This window comes from Xenopus laevis, chromosome 5L, assembly GCF_017654675.1.
Source record: "Xenopus laevis strain J_2021 chromosome 5L, Xenopus_laevis_v10.1, whole genome shotgun sequence".
NCBI lineage: Eukaryota > Metazoa > Chordata > Amphibia > Anura > Pipidae > Xenopus > Xenopus laevis.
This window is the reverse complement of record NC_054379.1, coordinates 49447020-49470428: the sequence shown is the minus strand read 5'-3', so window position 1 is coordinate 49470428 and position 23409 is coordinate 49447020. Positions and strand designations below refer to the sequence as shown.

At 37.7% G+C, this 23409-nt stretch overlaps 1 protein-coding gene across 3 annotated transcripts in view; it reads right to left on the bottom strand.

The window, feature by feature from the left end:
• The window catches only part of syne1.L (spectrin repeat containing, nuclear envelope 1 L homeolog), a 285490-nt gene that overhangs the window by 133565 nt on the left and 128516 nt on the right, over positions 1–23409 (bottom strand). For all 3 annotated transcript variants that reach the window (XM_018263031.2, XM_041562725.1, XM_041562726.1), the window contains 20 exons: positions 20087–20210; positions 18856–19022; positions 18362–18515; positions 16737–17365; positions 14844–15023; positions 13668–13818; positions 13368–13526; positions 12527–12700; positions 11678–11779; positions 11266–11469; positions 9536–9743; positions 8633–8745; positions 8334–8539; positions 7906–8061; positions 7203–7494; positions 5984–6156; positions 5313–5622; positions 3435–3599; positions 2092–2448; positions 145–281 (listed from right to left, as the gene is read on the bottom strand). In XM_018263031.2, the coding sequence (XP_018118520.1) occupies positions 145–281; positions 2092–2448; positions 3435–3599; positions 5313–5622; positions 5984–6156; positions 7203–7494; positions 7906–8061; positions 8334–8539; positions 8633–8745; positions 9536–9743; positions 11266–11469; positions 11678–11779; positions 12527–12700; positions 13368–13526; positions 13668–13818; positions 14844–15023; positions 16737–17365; positions 18362–18515; positions 18856–19022; positions 20087–20210 (4161 nt within the window). The remainder of the gene's footprint in view (positions 1–144; positions 282–2091; positions 2449–3434; positions 3600–5312; positions 5623–5983; positions 6157–7202; positions 7495–7905; positions 8062–8333; positions 8540–8632; positions 8746–9535; positions 9744–11265; positions 11470–11677; positions 11780–12526; positions 12701–13367; positions 13527–13667; positions 13819–14843; positions 15024–16736; positions 17366–18361; positions 18516–18855; positions 19023–20086; positions 20211–23409) is intronic.

Sequence of the window (23409 nt, the reverse complement as noted above, 5' to 3'; positions counted from 1 at the left end):
CATGGTTAAAGCACATCGGTAAATAGTGCTATTAATTAACAGATACTACAGATGGCCCATTTATAATTGCAAGTGTGTTTTTAAATTAATATATACCCTCAGACCTAGGTAAGTTTAGAGAAACTCTCACAGCTATATATGTACCTGTTATACTCCTTAATTGAAGAAGAAACCTTTGCCGAGTAAATACTCAGATCCTTTGAGAACCTGCAGAGGTCATTCAGCTGGGTCTTCAGTTCATCTGTAACATGCTCAGCATCATTTAGGGCAGTCAGGACATCCTGTAATCAGACAAATTTACAAAGATTAGTAACATTCAATACATTCGTGATGATAATGTGTGGTGTCCTCATTAGATCAGTATGGAAAGAAAGTGTCAATGAAGCCTTTCCTTCCTCAATGTAGGATTTGGGGGGCCCTCACAAAATGTTGAATTTTCTACACTGCTAACTATTTGGTAGATTATAATAACAAAAGTGCCTGATATTCTTAGTAAGGGGCATTCCCATTTCTGTTGCTATCCTGATATTGCTCCTATTCAGTCCTATTCAGTCCAGTCCAGACAAGCATCCAGAGAAGTGAAGCACTTGCTGGGCAACCTGTACAGGTGAGATTCTATTATTATTTATTATAATTAACATGTATTTTTAAAGCTCCAACATACTGCTCAGGGCTATTAAGATTTTAGCAGATTGTGCCTCTCAGTTAACCCCCATTATTTATAAGCCTGGAACACTGGCAGCAAAGAGGGAATAGGGAATGTCATTATACAGAGTTCATAAGCATTAAGACAGTGTGGTCATTCCATGAGGGGTGTATGAATAAAAATAAAAACCAAGTGCCCTTTTTAATATACTTAATATATAATAACATAGCGCAGAAATACAGATAACTTTATGTAACAAATTATGAATTCAATATAACTCAATACAGTTGTTTGGTGTTCATTTAAAACATAAAGGGACACTGGATACATAACAGCACATAAAAGTATTTATACCGGAGAAAAGAATGGCTCACGTTGACATAATTTAGTTCTGAAAATCCTTAACCATAAAAGGAGTTGCAAAAGTGTTTTACTGAAGAATAAGAACATGTTTTGCCTACATTGTTTATGCAGGAGTGCTGCCGATCTTTGAAACGTGCTGTATAAAATTTAACTGTTACTCAAGGTCCTTTCAATAGGACTGTTGTGTATCTGTAACTATCAAGCAAACAGAAAGAGCATATTGCTAATACTGTAACAATTGGGACTTCAATAAAATGATTTTGTGTAGAAAAATAACTTGTTTTCTACATGTATGGGATCCCAGACAATCAACTCTATTTACTCCTAGAACACAGAACAAAGTGTTGACAGGTTAATAACACGTATGTTATGACTGCAAGCCTGTTCATATAGCAGCAGCTTAGCTTTAGCCTTTACTGTTCCTTAAACATTAAACACAATTTAATTTTATAGAAAAATTAATTAAGCAACTTAAAACCAGCTTTCCAACTTGCATATCAGAACTTTCATATACATTTTGACAATGGATATATTACTTTATTACTCATGGCACTTAGGGGTGCTGAGGTCAGGGCAAAAAATACTTTGTGGGGTTCTTATTATTTTTATAAATTAGGATTGTCATACCATGTCCTTGAGCTACAACTACCCAAACCCACAGACAGGATTCTGCTGTCATTGGATCCTGGTAGCTCAGTATGTCAACAACAAAGGGAGCATGACAGGTTGGACATCAATGCTATAAAGAACTATTATGGTCTCCATCTTTTCCTTTTGTTGTCCTCATTTCCTACTATACCTTTCATTGCCTACATTGCCCTAAATTAGTTGTTCTGCACTGCTACAGTATGTAGGGCCAATTTATTTGAACTTCCTATGCTTTCATTTGAATCTACTCTGTGCAAAAATATTTTTAGGGGAAAACGACTGTGTGTATGAGCATATAGAGATCAATGATCCATGTTGAGATTGTGACAGAAGTTCAAGAGACCCACAAAAATCAGAAAACTATCAGAAGCACCGGGACACTATTTGGAATAAACATATAGTAGTAATGTAAGGAAACAGTATTTAAAGCTCACCTTCTGCCGGTGCCAGTGCTCCACTATTTCCTTGTCTGAGTCTTTCCCTTCCACTTGCATTAGCTTCTGGGTCCATTTCTCAAGAAACTGGCTAAAGTCTTGAAGTGCATCTTCCAATTTAGAGACCTGATTTGAAAATTCTTGCTCTGAGATGGCCATTTGGTTTAAAAGACCATCCAAAGCCTTCTGACTGTGGCATACACTGCTCTCCCATTGCTTCCAGTCTGCCTGCAGGCTGTGGATTTCATTGTCCATTTGCTCACATCCACTGTCAGTTGTGTTCTGCTTAACTGCTGGGGCGAGGGTTTCTATTCTGCTTAGGCGTTCAGCTCCGGTCTGTCTGGAATCCATCAGCTCCTGTAATGGAAAAAAAATCATTGCTATAGCAACAAATGTTTTTAGTTTCAGAGAAGTGTTACAAAGATTTGCAGGAAGAGGCCTTGACTTTAGCTTAGCACATTGTTAGCAAAATACATTTGTGAGCATGTTAAGAGTGAAGCAGAAAGATCAAATAAAAACTCAAACAACAAATACAAAAGAATATTTCCTAATGTATCATAAGCTATTAGGTTCAGAAACAAAAATGATTATTATTTAACTTTACATTTCTACAAAATGTTTGTCTCTAAAACCTACCCTCCCATAAACTTTCTCTAGCACAACCTCTTTTGTGGAAACAGAATTTCCCTTCACTGTGTAGCTCTAAATGCCTGGGCCTAGGGCAGCAAGTTTTATGGGGTAGCATGCTGCCCAGCCTCCACCTGTGAGTGTGACAGGCGGGTGCTAGGACCCAGCGACCTAGGGTTGCCCAAGCCCGAAATCCTGGCCTGTGCAGATTGAACACTGAAAGCAATAATCTGATCTGGTTGCTATGGGTCACTGCCCAGGAGCAAATGTGCCTAGTGTTTATAACTGACCAGAGTGTTGTAAAACGCCTTACAGCTTAAGTTACAGAGATATGGTCATGTAGACTGGAGCAAAGATAAAGTGTAAAATGTTCAGTTTAGCACCAAACACAAACAAGGAAGAAGCAGAAAGTCATTCTTGTGTGGGGCCATCCAATGGGTGTCCCCAATCAATATCTGGCCGAAAGTCAGTCAGATGCCGATTGGCCAGGGTAAAAAATGTTCGTTAATGCAGTCCCGCGATCCGACTGCCCGTATTGCCGCCATTCTGATCTGATTGTTGGGCCCTAGGGCCCACGATCAAATCAGCCCGATATCGCCCACCTCAATGTGGGCATATCGGGGAGAGATACGCTTGTTTGGCGACATTACCAAATGAGCGGATCTACCTGTGTACGGCCACCTTAAGTTGTAAAGTTCCCAAACAGGTTTTCCTACCTTAATTTTGGTCAGTTTTTTCTGAATGGCAGATACATCTCCTGATGCATCAGACCAGCGATGAAGCTCCTCTTTAGCTGAGTGAAGCCAATCAGTGAATTCATGCACAGCATCAAGGTACATAAGGTGATCCTTCACAATATCTTCAACTTTCCTCATCTTCTCCTTCGGGTGTTGAAAAAAAAATCAACAGGGGATTGGTAACAGAACATACTGTGATACCGACAGTTCATAGAAAGTAGTGGGAATACTCTATCTCTGATTAAATGTACTTGTGATGATGGTACATTAGAATTACACATACAGAATGAACTAGTTAAGGTGAATGCTGTTTAATTTTTGCTAAGAATGCACCATATCCACTTTGGGCAAACACCAAATCTATTAAAAAACAAAAAAGATGGCCAAATGCTGAATGCAATTCTAATTTACATATGCAAATTAGCACAGTCTAAGAGGAGGAGATTCTGAGCACTATGCAAATAATCTGCTATTTCAGTAGTCACTTGATCAGCAATGAATATCTTCCAAAATATTATAGAAGTCAATGGTAAATGTAGCCTCAGCATTCAAACAACTTAAATTTTTCGTTTGTGATTTTAAACATAGTTGAAATTTTTTGGTCTCATCGAAAATGAATGCACCGCTTTGCAGGACTTTGGTCAAAATGTTTAGTAGCTATGTGGTTGGCCTGAAAGAGGTGGTTAACTTTTGGACCAGTAACACTAATTTTTTTATGTAAAAAAAACATTATAGCCCATTCCAGTAACTATTTTTAATGCTTTATTTAAAAATACCATAATGAATATCTGCTTCCGAATGTAGGGATAAGGCGATATGGCCTTATCCCTACAATCCAATGTGCACACTCCACACCTCCTAGCACAACTTCTTCTAAAAACCCGAAGTCAGTTGCTTTGGTACTTGAAAGGATTTTTTCAGCCTTTCTGTATTATCCTTTAGCCTGATTTGTTTCTGTATGTCCTGTGAGCAGGGAAGGCAGCACTAGGTCAGCCATGAATCTTCTAAGTGTCACAGAAGACTGTAATGTAGCTTCACTGCTAGAAGCTTTTACTGAAATAAATCAGAACGGTAAGAAGATAAGACTGCCACACACCTCCTCTCCCCACAATTTTAAACCAAGGGGCAAAACAAAAAACAAAGCAGGCTAAAGATTGCTTCTAGCGCTGCAGCACAGACTTCTGATTTTAGAAGTTATTGGGCTAAGAGCATGTAGTCTGCAGCTGAGGGCATATCGCTATATCGCCTTATTCCAGAAGATACTGCACAACCAGAAGTATACTTTTTTTGATGGCATTTTTGAATAAACCATTACAAATAGTTAGCTTTGTGCATGATAGACATATTATTGGAGGGGACTACAAAGGATTTTAATATAAAAAAATTTCATGTTAACTTTTACTATGTCATCGGGTGGCTAATTCTAAGCAACATTTCAAATGGCTTTCATGTTTTCTTCTTTATAGTTTTTGAATTATTTGTCTTCTTCTTTTGAATCTTTCCAGCTTTCAAATAGGGGCCACTGACCCCAACTGAAAAAAATGCTCTTTAAGGCTACACATTTTTTGTTATTGCTATTTTTCATTACTCATCTTTCTATTCAGGCCCTCTACTATTTATATTCCAGTCTCCTAATCTAATCAATGCATGGTTGCTAGGGTAATGTGGGCCCTAGCCACCAGATTGCTGAAATTACCAGAGCTGCTGAATAAAAAGCTAAATAACTAAAAAAAACACAAATAATGAAAAAATTAAAACCAAGTGCAAATTATCAGAATATCTCTCTCTACATCATGCTTAAAGATTATTTAAAGTTGAACAACCCCTTTAGGCAGCAACTATAAGATAATCTATTACCTTTGCAACTGTCAGGATGTCATTAAAGTGTGTTTTTAGCTCATCTTGAACTGAATCAGAGAATGCATCATCCTCTGTCCTCTGGTGAAGTTCCTTTGCCTTTTCAATAAGATGATGTATTGTTGTTGAGTGATCTTCTATGTCAGATACAATTGCCTGTATATAATCTAGCAGGGTAAATTTTTCCTTCAAGCCATTCTGTGGCTGAATGGGTTGTTCTAGTTTTTGGTCAGTTGTCTCTAGCCACAGCTCCAGCTGAGTTTTCCTCTCCGTATACTCATTCCACTGACTGAGGATGGCTTCTAGACCACTGCATTATAAAGCACACACTTACAAGCTACTCAAATAAACTCAACATCATTTTCTTTATTTAATCACACCATTAATACTAAAGGGACACATTGTTTAACTTACATTGCAATGGTAGAATTCTAAGGGGAGAACATACTGCTAAATTAAACAAATATTGTTGGCAGGCTAATAAGAAGCTTGAGCAGACAGAATTAATATATGGTTAGAAAACTGCACTATTATGGTATATAATACAAGCACCTGCTGGTTAGCCATATAGAACTTTATATGGAATCTATGGGTTTTTCAATCATCCTTTGCTTGTGCTGAAATCAAAAAATTTTAAAAAAAATCTTTAAATAGTTCATTGAATAACATACCTTAGACAATGAGTAGCTGTGTTATTGACAGTCCCCCAAACATCCATCAATGTCTGAAGCTGCATCTGAATGACCATTTGACCATCTTTGTTGCTGCTTTTCATAGCTTGTTCTCCTTTACCAATGGCTAAATTCAACTTGACTTCCCCTTCTCCTTTAACTAGAAGCATTTCCTGTTTAAGGTCAAAAGCAAACATTTTTGATCAATTTCTGAATTGATAAGTGCATGTTGAAGTTCTGATATTCAAATAAGCAAAGGTTAGTGGTACATGGGTTGAAAACTGGACTTTATTATTAATAATAGCCAATTATTAATCAAGTCATGCAAAAAAGTATCACAGAGCAGTTGGCTACTTTTTCCCAACTAACCCCAGCTTTCTCTTGAATGGCAATACACCTCCTTTTTTAACATTAGTTCAGTGAATATAGCATGTTCTGAACTTACTTTTAGACTATTGTCTTAATTATGAAAGCTGTGAATGTACTGGAGTTTATTTGGAGGGTTAAACATGTTGATCTTAGCCCAAATTAACTGTGTAACTATCTATGGTTTTTGAAAATTTAAAACAAAGTTACTTCTATTTCTTGGTTCTTCCAAGCCCAATTAAAACAAATCAACAAGCCACTGAGAAGCCCCTTGTATAATGAGTGACTCCTTATCTGAAAGCTGCAGCTGGGGAAATGTTTGGTTTATACAGATGGCTTCTCAGTAGACTGATGATTTATCTAATTGTACTATTATGAACAGGAAGAACAATGGTCTTTGTTTTTAGTTACATATTATGACATTATACTACTCATTCAATACATTTCTGGCCACAATTTAAACAAAGTTAAAAAAAACTATTAAATCCATAATGAGTTAAAAGAGAAGGAAGGGTTATTAAGTAAAAATTAAGTAAGCTTTAGCAGAAAGGTCTATAATAATACACCAGTAAACCTTCAAAGTAATGGTGCTCTGAGTCCTCAAAATAAATACAGCATTTCTTTCCTTCTATTTTGTATTCATGGGCTTGTATATCAGACTTCCTTCTTTCAACTTAAACCTCTAGGTCTTGGGCTTGAGCATGCTCAGTTTGCTCCTCTCTCCCTCCCTTCTCCCTCCTCCCCTCTCTTCTGTAAGCTGAGCCCAGAGCTGTATAGATATCCCAATGTCTAAACTGTATAAACTTTGCATTTTTTTAATTGCCACATTAACATTATTTTAAACCTTATTCACCTGAACTTGTAAAAGGCGTTTCTCCAGTGTATTTTTACTGCCCACTGTACTTTCTGTAGTAATCAGCTTGTCTTGCATATCCTTCAGCCATGACCATGTAGTCTGTAGGGCTTCTTCAAAAATCTGGTGATCCTGCAGAGCCACTTGACAGATTCTCAACTTTTCTTTGATTATTTTGATCAAGTTTTGATAGCTTGTATGAAGCTGAGAGGCTAGACGCACTTCTTGCCCCCCACCAAGCCCATCTTCATTCAAAGCTTGAGCACGCTGCGAAAGTCTGTCAAATGATTCTCTAAAACCAACATAAAAACTCATATTCTTATAACTAGATTAAAGGCAACGATGAAAGTAAATGGATTATCTTTTATCCTAAAGATATTTTTCTCTTCACTTACAAATAATTTCTTGAAAAAATAACTATTTCAGTTATACCCTAAATACATACAAACATCAGGGGCATTGAAGAACATTCTCTTATAGTCCCTTTGTCTAGACAAAGCTGAAATGTCTTTCCATATAAACAATTCTTATGGAGATTAAATTTGTGGTAATGGGGGACCAACAAAAAAATAAAGAATTCATAATATTTTTGATAATTCAAGGATCTAGAGATTTTTCTACCCAGTACTAACTAGTAATCTTCCAGTTAACGAGAATAATGTTGTTATAGGATTCTGGAATGGAAATATAATAAAATCATTACCTTGAAGCAAGTAATTCTTCTAAAAACATTTCCACTTTTTGTATTTCATTTTTCTTTTCAGGGATATGTTGCTTGCTTTCACCGAGAGTTTCTGTTTTTAAGCGTTCTTCCAGTTCATGAATCCACAAGCTCAGCTTCTTGTGTTGTTCTTCAAGACTGAGAAGTCAAGTTTGTTACTTTATAGAGTTATACAACTAGGACCATTAAAATAATACTATGACTTTACTGCAAAAATTTGTTTAAAATACAATGCATTGGTTTAAACAATACATTGGTATGATAGATCAAGAGGGGAATCAGTATGTTGTTCTCACAAAAGGAAAATTTGGTTTTTAGTAAGTCTAAGAAAAGTGACAGAGAAGAAGTACATATACTGTACATATTACTTGCCAGTGAGAAAATATTTGCCAAAATAACAACAGACCCACCTTCCCAGCTCAGAGATACAGTCTTCAAGAGCTTGCTTGTCCTTAAGGCACTGTTTTTTGAAGCTCTGGAAGTCTTTCTGTGCTTTGGATATCTGTTCCTGTATACTGACCATAACAGGTTTGGGTAAACAAAAATAAAGTTTCTCTCCTTCCTCCAAGGCAATATCCAATTTACTTTCACCTTCTGTGACTGAATCCAAAATACCCTATGTAATAAACATACATATCACTGTATTATCAGAACAAATAATAGGTACAAAACGAGGGGTAAAAAGCAGTATTTATATATGAAGATGTACCTGCAGATGCTGTATTTTGCCTTCCAGTGTTCTGCTATCTCCAGACCAATCAGAATACTCTCTCACCCCTTCTTTCACATGGTCAAACCATTCTTCAAATTCACGCATGGATTCTTAGAGAAAACATTAATACAGTTTATTGGAAGAAAACACTAAAATTAATCTTGACTATTTCAATATTTTAGCTCAAGTTCCATTCTCGAAAGCCTCATATATCCTCATATTTTACAAAAGGGGGGTACTTTATTAATTATAATACACAAGATTCAGTAAGAAATGACATCACTAAGCTCAGATTATAACATCAGTAAGCACTGCACTATAAGTATATCATTTACAGGATATTCATGGCTCTTGTGTGGTATAAATAAAAATGTCTTGCAAAATCCTATAAAAAGCCTTGGAGCAGGCCCTATTTAGAATGATGGGAATATGAATAGAATATGAATAGATGCGGATACTAGCAGCACCAAACATATTCACAAATGCTGTAACTTTAAATCCTTTTTCTTTCAGGGTAATGACACACTTGATGCTTTTCATAATTTAGTCCCCTTAATTGTTATCAAACCCACACGGGTAAATCTCAGGGCTGGCACTTATTATTTATTCTTTGAGGAAGAATGTATGTTGATTCAAATATGGTGGTAGGTGAATGCCAAATCTGTCTCATTATGAATCCAATCACTTAGGGATTTCTGAGACGTCATTACTGATGTCTACAGTCTGCCGCCACTTAAATTCTAGAGCCTTTCTGGAGGACAAGTGCTGTGGTTACCAACTAATGAATAAATTCCCCCAGTGAGACATTAGTTTAACAAAGATCTATAATATTTGATATCCTAATAAAACCTAAACCTATTACTACATTGAGTAATGTAGATGTAGGTAAACATGGTATACCATAAAAGCGTTTTTCTAATGTGTCCTGAAGGCTGGCGTGTGATCTCAAGCAAAGCTGGTTTACTGCTTCATACTTCTTTATCAGAGCAGTTACAGATCCTCCCAAAGTTTCAAGTTCCATGGAACGATATTTCCGACACAGGCTGTTAAGATTCTCTTGAGTGGTGTCAATGCTGCTCTGCTGAGTTTGGAGCTCCTTTTGTATATCCTGCATCAGCAAAGAAAGTATCAAATTAACCACTTTTTTAACTTCTACAGATCAAATTATTCCATACATCTACTTACATCAAGAGACTGATTTATTTTGATTCTGCAAGTTCGAGTCCCGCGACCCGATAACTCAAATGAATCCAATTTTCTGCACAAAAAGATTTGAGTTTTCTGCCAATACCCTCCAAAAAAAACAAACTCGAACATCAAGCAGGCTATTAACCTCTTCTAATGGTTCCAGGGACCTCTACCACTGACTTCTTCTTGAACTTGGCAGGGTTTAGGTGGAGACCCTTTGAATTTGAGTTACTTCCAGGGTATGGGGATGATAAATCAAAAAACCAACTCGAAAATTCGAATTCAACTTTACCATTCAAACCTTAGTAAATCTTCCCCTAAATGTTTCAGTACTTTTATTATGTGCACTTCTTGCAAAAATTGTAGAACAGTTTCTTAATGTCTGCAGTTAATATTTTTTTTTTACTTTCCTACAGCTTAAGACTTATTTACTAATTTTTCGAGGTTGAGAAAAGAAAACCACAAGCACCAAAAGAAGACAGGACAATCACAGGTCTACTAATAAACCATTTTTGTTGTTGTGTTTTTTTCATTATACGTTTTGGCACTCTCTACTCTACTTTGGGTGTATGCAAGCAAAAAAACTCCCAAAATTATTTTTTTGTCAATTGAGCTGTTATATGCCATATGAAGTATTTTCCAGAAAATTCTTGCATTTTGTCTGTGCAGTGTTACCTTGAGAAGGGTAACTGTGTCACCAAGTACAATTTACATTTTATATACAGATATGTCATCTCCTGTCTGGAATAACTGAGATTTGGGGGTTTCTACATAAAGGATCTTTTTGTATTCTGGAGCACCATGTCTTAAGGCTAACAATAGGATTGTTTTGACATCAGCAAGGACTTATGCTAGCTTAGTATTTATCCCGTAGAGTCCTGCAGTGGGTCGGATACCCCTGGCTACCTCCGGGATACCTGCAATGTGGTCGGAACTTGGTTAGTAGTGATGTGCAGTCTGAGAAAAACTTGACCCGCAACCGACCAGAGCCCACCCGACTCGACTCTTCCCCTCTATTTATAGGCCTGCATCGCCGGGCCCACCTGTGACATCACAAAAGGGGCAGGGCAAGCAGGCGAATAGAAAACCAGAAGCCAGAAATGTAAGGTTGCAGGCAGGGAGAGCATGCAGAAGAGCTCTTCCTTCTAACTCTTTCCAATATCTAACCCCATCTAAAACAAATGCTCTGTAAAGCTACAAATGTATTGTTACTTTGTATTTCTAATTTTTTCCTTTCCTATTCATATTCCAGTCTCTTATTCAAATCAGTGCATGGTTGGTAGGGTTATTTGGACCCTAGCCACCAGATTGCTGAAATTGCAAACTGAATAAAAAGCTAACTCAAAAGCCACAAATAAGAAATCGAAAACAAATTGCAAATTGTCTTAAAGGTGAACAACTCCTTTAAGAAAACGAAAAGCTTACAACAACCAAATGTTTACCTTTAATTTCTTTAGGTCATCTGGGTCCTGACTGTGTACGTATTTTAGAACTGATTCTTCAACCTTAGTCAGCCAGTCAGTCATCTGATCGATAAATGTTTCTAGCTGCATCTTTTGAGAGCTAAATTCCGTCAGTGTTCCTCTGGCCATCTGAGATACATCTTTAGCATGTTCTAGTTTTTGCCTTAAATCTGCTTCCATGAACTGTTAAAATAAAAGAGAATCCATTCTAAAGAAAGTCATGGAGCTATGAACATTTTTCATTAGCTTTAGTTTAGAATTGCCGAAACATTTCAGACTCAGAATTCTTGTGCATATCCTAAGGGAATTTACAGATGTAATTTTAATAAGCTGAAGTAATTTTGTATTTCTTTAGTTAATGGCATCTATAGTACTACTAAAAAATAATTACCTGCAGTTCTGTGGGAGGTTCCTGACTTTTGGTCAATTCCTTGAGCTCATAAACTTTCGAGTGAAATTCTTCCAGCTTCTGTCCTTTGTTAGCGACTTCAGACTGAATCATTCAGAGGAAAAAAAATGGAGAATCATCCACAAGCCTCAAAAGCCAGTGTAAACAGTTTCCCAGAAATCCTTGATTCTGAGCCAGGCAGCTTTTCCAATATTAAAATACGTTCTTAAAAAATGAGATATTTTCCAAGAGATGGTTGTTAAAACCATAGCTTGGAAGCATTTGCTATTCCAGCCTTTCTGCACTAAAAAATACAGAAAACGTATACAGAGCACGCTGTGTTGAGTCAGAAATTAATAAAATAGAATGGCTGGTAGTATGCACAGTACAAAAGGATAGTTTTATATATTCAACCACCTTAAACAATATATGAAGGCTTTGCTCTATAAGGTTAATAGCCTAAGGACAAAAGTCCATGTGTGTTTTATCTGTGAAATGATAACTAACCGTCCCAAGTTCTCAGGAAGTTAAATCCATTCCTGAACAAGAGTCCTGCCTTTTGAACCACTTAAACCTGTCAACTGGACCACATACTATACTTTCTTTCCGCTATTTTTTTGTAGAAAGGAACTAGAATTTCAGTAAAGGTCCTTCTGAGGAAACACCTACAGAGTTGATTTCAGCTTCCAAGATACCAACATTATAAATTCTAAGGGTGGCTGTGCAAGGTGATAGTCCTGAAAGCGTACTTTCTATGAGAGAAAAGTTAAGTTAAAATGTCCAGGTACAAGTACAGCTGGCAATGTTGTTGAGAGGAAGGTGTTGAGTGAATATATATCAATGGCTACAGACCTGAAAATCTTCAAGGCACGTTTTCATATGTTGGCTGTTGTTCAAGTTGGAGCTCATCTGAGAAATAGAGCTGCTGGACCACCCATCAATCTCATCATTAATAAGCAGAACATCTTCCCACAGCGCTAGGCTCACTTTTAGCCTTTCCAGGTTATCATCTATCCTCTCTAGCACCTGTTTGTAAAGAATGCCACCCAATAAAAGGTTAGTGAGCTATAACTGAAAAAAAAACCAATAGTACACCTTCAGAAAAACATTAAAAAGAGAACTTCTAAAAGCCTATCTCAAATGATGTATTTATTTTATATTGATTAGTAATTGCCATCTACAGGGAACCTTAAAAATGGCATAGGGACATTACTGTATGATATAATGCTATGGGTGCATATTGTTAGCTGGCTTAATGCAGTCCCCAAAATAATGTCTATTATCCTCACCCTGCTCATGGATTCAAGGTCTTTGCATGACATCATAGTTTTAAAATAACCTACTCTCTGACTATATGGTAAATGAAATGTCCACTTCTATTGTCAGCAGTTTTCTAGACATTTGGATTTACACAATTACTGTATAATGTGAAGGAAATTTAAATTTTCCCTGTTCCCCACTGTTTATTTAATGACTTGAATCACACTCTAGAACACAGGTTCTGAAACTGTGGGCTACCCTGAAGGCCAGTTTGAGTGATATTTTTGAGTTAATGCTTATTTGCAGTCTTAATTCTTTTTAGTCCTATGGAAGGATCACTAGGATGACTGACATAACTGATTTTTAAGGCTTATGCATTGGTAGATAAATCCTTCCTTGGTAAAGGGGAAGATCAGTAAATGCAAGCACCTACATCAAGCCACTTATCCATAGTGGAGTCCATGTCCTGTTTTATTATTCTGGAGTTACATCCGTGGACCCTTTTTAAGTCCAAAAGGAGCTGCTTCCCTTTGTTGGTAAACTCATCCAGTTCCTTCTGATTCTCACCAAGCTCATTCTTTGCAGATTCATGCTGGAAAGAATACATTTATTTATCATAGTATTAAAAATACATATTAATTGATTTAATAACAACAGAATTCTAAAATATCTGTAGTGCTATTTCATGGTTCATGTAATAAGCAACACTGTGCAGTTACAGAATCATTTTTACCTTAGCTATGGTACGTCGAATGTCTTCCTGGTCTTTTAGTGTAGACTTGATGGTGATCATATTCTCTGCATTTTCAATTAGCTTAATGATGGTATAGTTCAAGTGTTCATAGGCACTCATCAGGTCAATAAGTTCGGAGCACTGCTCTTGACTAAAATAAGAAGAAATCATTGATTTGCCTTACATGTAGGCTATGTGTCATTTTTGGATGTTTAATATATTATTTAGAATACATTCATGGTATGTTTATGTTTTACTTGTCTGTTTAATGTAATAGCAGCATCACAATTCAATGGTTCTAGGTGAGAAAATAAAACTGGACACTTAGGGCTTTGATTGATAACTACTCAGATTGAAGTCAGACGGGAAAGAAAACCACAAAAATACTTGCCATGGCTCATTATAGGGGTTAGTCACCTTCCAAAACTTTTTTCTGTTCAGTTCTTTTCAGATAGTTCACCAGAAATAAAGTCTTTTTTTGTTGTTGCTTTCCATTTTTTACTGTTTTTACAAAATTGAAAAACAGTCTGACAGCTCAGTGATTCAGGTGCAGATTCTCAACTGTTACAATTTGCTACATTATTTGCTACATTTCTCAGCAGCCTCTGTGAAATATTAGTAACCACTGTGTCAATTATAACAGCGGCTTAAATTAAACTCAGGGATTCTGCTCAGCAGGGCCAAAGATAGGAAATGTATCAACTAATGTATCATTTTTGAACAGTTAACAGAGTCAGTCCCCCACCCAGAACTGCTTCATAAAGATATAAGAAGTTGAAAGATGAAACTTTTATCTTCAATATTACAAAATAAGTCACAAATCGAAAATAGAAAGTGATTGAAAAAAGTCTTTATATCTAGTGTACTATCTGAAAACAACTGGACTAAAAAAAAAAAGTGTTGGAAGGTGAACAACTAACCCTTAATGGCTGCAGCAAGACAAACAAGTGTCCGCCATACAATTCAGCAATACTCAATGGTTGTTTTTCTCAGTGTCCCCATTGGTTGCTGGTAGGAATTAGGCAGGTATGTGTTCCATCAAAGGATTCTCATCTCATTCTCATCTCATCCTTGGCGCTTAGACTCAGTCTACTCATTTAACTAGCATACTTGCAGCAAATTGGAGTGGCAGGTACAACGTCTCCCAGAGGATTGACCATCAAAACTTTCACTTACCTGTCACTAATTAGTCTTTTAGTGTCATCCCATGTCATGTTAAAACCACTGAGTACTTTATCTGCTTCAGCAGCCATTGCCAAATCCTTCTGTGCTATTTGCTTTGCTTTGTCCATTAGCCACTGCTTTTCATGCTTATGAGAATTCATTTCCTCCTCCAGTTCATTGAAAAATTTTAGCCTGTAGATATTAAAACACATTATCCAATTGATATAAGCTTCAGCTGTCTATGCCGCAGCAGTATTTATATTTTTGTGTCTTAATACTGGTAGTTGCTGGTAAAATATTTGCTTTAACACTTGATGTCAAAATAGGCCTAAACATATTGGATCTGAACTGGGTTCAAAAGTCCTGGAAGAAACCTTTACAGACGCTCAGCTCTAAGCTGTTATTAATTACAGAGTCTCTCATTATACAATGAAATACTATCTGTGTTATATGTTGTACCCATCTGATATTCATGCAGTTGCATTATGTCTGAAGATAGTAAATGACCAACTGCAGCATCTCTTTGTTGTTTGATTTGAAAGAAGCTGCTGCCTATGAAATATTTAGCATTTCCAGAATATACCAATTCTAGATACCTTGGTTATCTGAGATTGTGTAGACTGTACACCAAGCATAACCTAACACCCCATTAAAAAAAGTGTGCCTTGTGTGGCGTATCCCCCATTTGTGCCCAATGAGAGAAGGCACACAAGTCAGACCTTTTCTGTATCATCTATGTGAAATATACAAAGTCTGCAGGCACACATTGTCACAGCTACCTGCTGCAGTACGCCACCCTCCTCAAGCGCATCCTCCTCCTCCTCCGTGTCTATACAAAAACAGGACCAACACATGGAAGCACTTGCATGGGGATATTTCCCTGTGATATATTAGGCAAAAGTGTAAACACAAAGAATTGGGGCATGCCCCTTTGTCACTTTTGACAAATAAATGGCAGGGTAACATCCACATGCAAGTGTTTATGGGGCCTATTTTCTAAAATTCTCATTTCCTTTTTTTCCTCTATGAAATTCTATTTTTTTAAATGCTTTCAAAAACTTCACAAATTCAAGATTTATTAAGTGTAATACAAAACTTCTCCAAGTAAGAGCAGTCAAGGTGCCATAGACCTTGACATCTGGAGCTTCGCCTTTTTTAGCCATTTAGACTTTTAGAGGTTTTCGGATTTTGTTTCGCTAATAATTACTAAAAAAAAAAACTCGAATGGTTAGAGATATTCCTATGTTTCTGCACTTTTTTCCTTTTATACTTTTTATATTTGGATATTTTAATAACTTTCATGGCATTTGTGATTTTAGGGAAATAGAGTTTAATTATGGTTTCAAAAAGCTCAAATACCACTAAAAGTTGGCCTTTCATAAACAAGCTTCCCTGTGTGCGAGTTCTGTTTTGTACCGACTATGTGAACCTATAAGATCTAGCCAACATAGGTGGCCTGTGAGCCACATTGGTTCCATAATAACTAGTTGCACAGAGAGGAATGTCTCACAATCAATATTATCCTAACTTAGTTCTGCTATACCAAGGACATATTGGTTGGCCTTCTCTAGATCCAAGAAGTTCTTGTACAGTAATAGACAGTAAAATAATGCTACTATAAGCCAACCCATATGCCATTAAACTTAAGGTTACTTGTCAACAGCTCCAAGAATATTCAGTGACCTTCATCTATACTGACAAATACCAAAATAGAAAACTCCTGGATTTATTAATATCAAAAAATGTTTGCTGTTGCACTTGCTGTTTGTACATATACTTTTGCCATACTATATAATTTATCTTTTTTCAGTTTGTGTGATTGTCATTGTCCTAGTTAAGTTAACAACTTTAACTTTCTCCTGATATGGAGAGCAACAAAAGGACGACCCTGTGTTCTGTTGTTACCTTTGCTGCAGTGCTTGTAAGGTGGGCTCTTTCATTTCCTCTTTGTCTGCCTTTTCTTCAATGTCCTCAATGCACTTTAATAACTTCTCCCGACACTCAGTAAATGATTTCCATAAGGCTCCTAGAGCTTCTGCCTCACTTTGTTTTGTTCCAAAGTATGTTTGTACTACTTCCAACTCCAAACTGAGGTTGTCTGTTAGCGCCCTGCATGAAGTCCGCTGATTTGTAGCACCACTTCTCAGATGATACTGAGCTTTGGTAAGTGATGAGTCCAGGCCTACAGATAAGGATGTTAGATTGTCCATTTCAGCTACAATGTCATTTAACTCTTTAGCTAATGATTCAGATTTTGCTTTGTCCAGACTGACTGTAACATCTACAGTTTCTTTCAGATGCCGTAATACGGCAGTAGACTCGTTGTGGGTTTGTAAGAATTCTCCTAATTTTGGTAGGCAGTCTTCTCTGCGATTAGTTATCTGAATTGCTTCTTCATAAAGCTGATTGCAGTCTCCGGCCCTTCCCTGCAGGACAAGGTGTTCTTCTGAATTGGTTAACAAGCAGATTTTTTCAAGCTGTTCCTTCAGACTTTGCAATTCTTTCTCTTGTCGTTTCACCTCTGTGACATGGTTCTGTATTTGGGAAAAAGTAGTCATAATTTCCATGATTTCAAAACAGAATAAGCAATTGAAGGTAATTGTTGGTGTTTGACACAAATCTACCAGAGGATGATGATGGTGATTCAACCACTCGTTTAGCCATGTCCCTAAAGGTGGTAGAACTGCTTTTATTAAAACTGGGTTGAATTATGTTAATATTGGAGAAATCTGGATAATGCTGGACTACAAACCCCAACATCTTTTAACAATGTGCTGTAAAAATGGGGGTTTTAATAAGTATGGAATCTATAGCCCAGAAACATTTCAGGATAGGTTGAACATGCTGATTTAGGCTATTTGTATAGAAATAGAAAGCTAAGAGCTGGGTCTATATCACCATTTCAGTTGATTTTCTAAGAAACCTTTTTGGGGTAAGGTAGGAACTAAACAAAAAGTACACAAGGTTTCAGCTTTTCAGTTTTTGCTATTTTTTGCAATCTTACACTCTTTACTGCTAAAGCATTATAGAACAAAAACAAGAAAGAGACAAAAGAAGGAGATAATGTTATAAAGAACATGGTTTGTTCAGATTTTAGTAATTCATAGCAACAAACCAGCAGGTTGTACATACTGGGGTACTGATGGAACATGTGTTTAATTGCTATGACTTACTAGACTTTTACCAAAAGAAACAAATATATTAGCTCACTCTATACACATATAAACACACACAGACCTTCTCTGTGATACATTTTACATAATTGCGTTGCCTCCCATAGATTTGATCTATTGAGTTGCAGCTCAAGTGAAGTATAGGACTTTAGGCAACAGATACAGCTGTTTTGATAACTGAACAGCCATACACCAAGCATTCCACACAATATAAACCAGGTCAGTACTTTAAGTTATTTGTTATACTACATGTTTAGCATATTTATATACAGAATACAGAATGGCCTGTCCTTTCATAAAGAGCCAGTCTGATCAAATATTTACTGTGAATGAAAAAAGGTAAATCAAAAACAATACCTTATTTATATTTTGTGCAGCTTCATAGTCTGAAGTGGTAATCTCAGCAGTATCCTGCAGCTCTTTGAGAAACTTTTTGATACAAAGGGAAAATTCAAGCACCATACTGTCAAATTTCTGGTGCTCCTGAAGTGCAGATTCCACACTCTGAAGCCTATCAACCAGAAGAAAATACTTTTACAAATCATTCATGCTGAATTTTTGCAAAGAGTTTCTGCTACTTATAGGCTTTCCTGAATAAGCTACACAGTGCTACTTAAATGCAATCATTTATAATAAAGAACTGGTTAATAGCTAGACAAATGGCAATTATTTTTAGAAGACATCAACTTAGGTCATGGTGGTTGAAATTGTTAATGGACTTGAGCTACTTCAAGAACAGCTTCTTGGATGTCAAAGTGTGGTGAAGGACACATGGAGGATATATTATCATAACTAGAGTTTTGGGAAAAAATCTATATCTATATGTTTAGTTTCAAGTTCAAATCACTGACCTTTGCAAAATAGTCTTCGGTAAGGCTTTCCATCTTTCCGTCAGCTTTTGTAGACGTTCCTTAATTTCCTCCAGGTTTTCTGCAGTACATGTGTTGTACAAAGACTCGCTTGTCTCCATAAGGCCTGTGTATCGCTGGTTTTGTGCTTGTACTTCATACTGCAGATCCTAATATTAAAATGGAAACATTCCCCCTTTAAGACACAGCTAAATATTCATTTGCAGGAATATAACATATTGCTAGAAATGTTTTACTTTTAAACCACAAGGGTTCGCTGTAAGTCAGCAAGAGATGTGGCTGTGATGCTGAAAAAACATGTAAGACAAGAGCTTAAAAACACTATAATTTTTAAATCAGTCTTAAAGAGAAAAAAAAAAAAAGAGTACTGTTCAGTAAAACTTAACAGTTCATTATAATTCCTAATCATAAAGCCTTCACTACAATAAAAACTTGAGCATATTTGTTTATCAATATTCAGTAGTGATGGGTGAATAAATTTGCCTGGCACAAATTTGTGGCGAATTTCCACCGGTGAATAAATTCACGAATCTCCCGCGAAAATTTGCCGGTTTCAATTTCCGATTTTCAGTGAAAACATTTGAATTTCAAGTTTTTTTTGTGAAAACTTTCGAATTTCAAGATTTTTTCGTGAAAACGTTTGAATATCACGATTTTTCTTGAAAATGTTCTAATTTCATGATTTCTTAGTGAACTTTCCGATTTTACACTAATTTGTTGACGTTTCGAGGGAAATTCGCTAATTTTTCTGCGAAACGGGAGAAATTCGCCCATCACTAATATTCAGTGTTTCATTCAAAAACAGAATAGATGCAATCTGAAATGCAAATTTAAAATGATAAAAGTTGACATCTTCAATCAATCTATGTATTTGTTTATTTGTGATTTCCACATTGAGTTAAACTTTTCACTTAAAAGAAAAACAAATCCTGATCCTAGACAATATGCCATGCTTTCTGTGGAAAAAAGAAAACAATCAGAACCACATATAAGCCTGGGAATTAGAGGGACTAATACACCCCTTTAATGAGCTTTAATGCTTCTGATTATATAAATGAGTAGCATCTTCAAGAACAGCAACTTCTGTATTACAACCCCTATTTAGATTACTTCTCATTTTTAGAATCCTTAGATTGGATTTATATTTTATTGCCATATGTTTTAAATACACCTGATGATTTGAACTAAATGTTAATGCAGAAATCTACAATACCTTAATTGCTTGTAGTTCAGCTTCGAGCTTCCCTTTGTCAGCAGGAAATCTGTCATCTTGGTGCGCAGCCAACGCTTCACTTCTGTCTAACCAAGCCATAAAGCCGGAAAAGTCCCTTTCTTGTCTAAATAAAAAAACATAACATTATTAAGGTCATTATTCAGCCTTATGTACATTTGGGGCCTCTCAAACTGATGTGGGATATTTACAAATAGGGATGTAGCGAACGTCGGAAAAAAAGTTCGCGAACATATTCGCGAACTTGCGTCAAAAATGCGAACGGTTCGCGAACGTCGCGAACCCCATAGACTTCAATGGGAAGGCGAATTTTAAAAGCTAGAAAAGACATTTCTGGCCAGAAAAATGATTTTAAAGTTGTTTAAAGGGTGCAACGACCTGGACAGTGGCATGCCAGAGGGGGATCAAGGGCAAATATGTTTCTAAAAAATCCATTGTTGACACAGCGCTGCGTTTTGTGCTGTAAAGGGCAGAAATCACACTACATTTCTAAACCTGTGTAATAAAATGCTTTAAAACGTCCGGCGTCTACATGCCAATCAAGTCGTGTAAAGGTTACAGCCTGTTCACACGCAAAGACGAAACGCGGCGCTTACTGCAACGCAAAAAAACGCAAAGAGCTTTAATGAATGATACCGTCAAGTGAGCAAATGATAGTTGTTAATTACTAGTTGAGCTTGTCACCTCCAGGATGTTCGTCCTGTTGGTGGCAATATTTCTGTAGTGGTGTGTTTAGCAGTCACCGTGCTTGTGCGCACGTGCACAGTCAGGCAGAGGTAATTCAATGTACAGTGAAGTGAACCAAAAAACACTGATTCTGCAGTGTGGGCCCAGTTTTGGTCTACTTTATTGATCACCTGCGGTGACCATAAAAGATGCGATTTTGCCACTGTTGCAGAACCCTGAAAAATTAGGCATGTGTACTTTCCTGAAAAATTATGTTTTTTTTGTCGCAGCCACTGAACCAGAAGGCCAGAAACAATATGCCATATAAATGCTGAAAATATTATTTTTTTTTTGTCTCAGCCACTGCAGCACAGAGGCCAGAAAAAATATGCCATATAAATGCAAACAATATTATTTTTTTTTTGTCGCAGCCACTGCAGCACAGAGGCCAGGAAAAATATGCCATATAAATGCTGAAAATATAAAAAAAATTTTGTCGCAGCCACTGCAGCACAGAGGCCAGGAAAAATATGCCATATAAATGCTGAAAATATTCATTTTTTTTTGTCGCAGCCACTGCAGCACAGAGGCCAGGAAAAATATGCCATATAAATGCTGAAAATATTCTTTTTTTTTGTCGCACCCACTGCAGCACAGAGGCCAGAAAAAATATGCCATATAAATGCTGAAAATATTCATTTTTTTTGTCACAGCCACTGAAGCACAGAGGCCAGAAAAAATATGCCATATAAATGCTGAAAATAGTCATTTATTTTTGTCGCAGCCACTGAAGCACAGAGGCCAGAAACAATATGCCATATAAATGCTGAAAATAGTCATTTATTTTTGTCGCACCCACTGCAGCACAGAGGCCAGAAAAAATATGCCATATAAATGCTGAAAATATTCATTTTTTTTTGTCACAGCCACTGAAGCACAGAGGCCAGAAAAAATATGCCATATAAATGCTGAAAATATTCATTTTTTTTGTCACAGCCACTGAAGCACAGAGGCCAGAAAAAATATGCCATATAAATGCTGAAAATATTCATTTTTTTTTGTCGCAGCCACTGAAGCACAGAGGCCAGAAAAACTCAGGATTTACCTGGTTTCAAATTAAACCAGTAGGGTTTGCACCCTAGTTTGTAACGGTGGTGGAGGGAGGAGGACGCTAAAGGACAGCTGTGTGTGGAGTCATGAGGCGTGCAGAGAAGGACAGCTGCATGGGGAGTCAGAAACTCAGAACAAGTCTTCCGGCGTGCAGTAACCCTCCGAGATCCACCCCTCATTCATTTTAATAAAGGTCAGGTAATCCATACTTTTGTGACCTAGGCGAGTTCTCTTCTCAGTTACAATCCCTCCTGCTGCACTGAAGGTCCTTTCTGAGAGGACACTTGAGGCGGGGCAAGACAAGAGGTTCATGGCAAATTGTGACAGCTCTGGCCACAGATCAAGCCTGCGCACCCAGTAGTCCAGGGGTTCATCGCTCCTCAGAGTGTCGATATCTGCAGTTAATGCCAGGTAGTCCGCTACCTGCCGGTCGAGGCGTTCTTTGAGGGTGGATCCAGAAGGGTTCTGGCGCTGCCTTGGACAAAAAAACATTTGCATGTCTGACGTTACAGAGTGGCCAAAGTGCTTTGTCCTTGCAGGTGCGCTCGTGGCAGGATTACTGGCACCTCTGCCCCTGGAATGTTGATGAGTTCCTGAAGTGACATCACCCTTAAAAGAATTGTACAACATGTTTTGCAGGCTGGTTTCTAAATGCAGCATCCTTTCAGACTTGTGGTATGTTGGTAACATTTCTGCCACTTTATGCTTGTACCGAGGGTCTAGTAGAGTCGCGACCCAGTACAGGTCCTTCTCCTTAAGCCTCTTGATACGGGGGTCCTTCAACAGGCAAGACCCCATTCTCACAAGGTTGGATGCAGAGGTATCCATCTCCGCTTCCTCGTTATCAAGGACTGCATCATCCACGGTCTCCTCCCCCCAGCCACGTACAAGACCAGGGGTCCCCAAAAGGTCACCACTAGCCCCCTGTGAAGCCTGCTCCTGTTGGTCCTCCTCCTCCACAAAGCCACCTTCCTCCTCTGACTCCACTTCTGACACCTCTCCCTGCGTTGCAGCAGGTGCCTGGGTTCGTTCTGGTGATTCCGACCAGAAATCGTGCGCTTCCTGCTCCTCGTCACGCTGGTCTACAGCCTCATCTGTCACTCGTCGCACGGCACGCTCCAGGAAGAAAGCAAAGGGTATTAGGTCGCTGATGGTGCCTTCGGTGCGACTGACCATATTTGTAACCTCTTCAAAAGGGCGCATGAGCCTGCAGGCATCGCGCATAAGCACCCAGTAACGGGGGAAAAAAATCCCCAGCTCTGCAGATCCAGTCCTACCACCCAGTTCAAACAGGTATTCGTTGACGGCTCTTTGTTGTTGCAGCAGACGTTCCAACATGAGGAGCGTTGAATTCCAGCGAGTCTGGCTGTCGCAAATCAAACGCCTGACTGGCATGTTGTACCGCTGCTGAATGTCAGCAAGGCGTGCCATGGCTGTATAGGAACGTCTGAAATGGGCCGACACCTTCCTGGACTGCCTGAGAACGTCCTGGAATCCTGGGTACTTTGAGACAAAACGTTGGACTATTA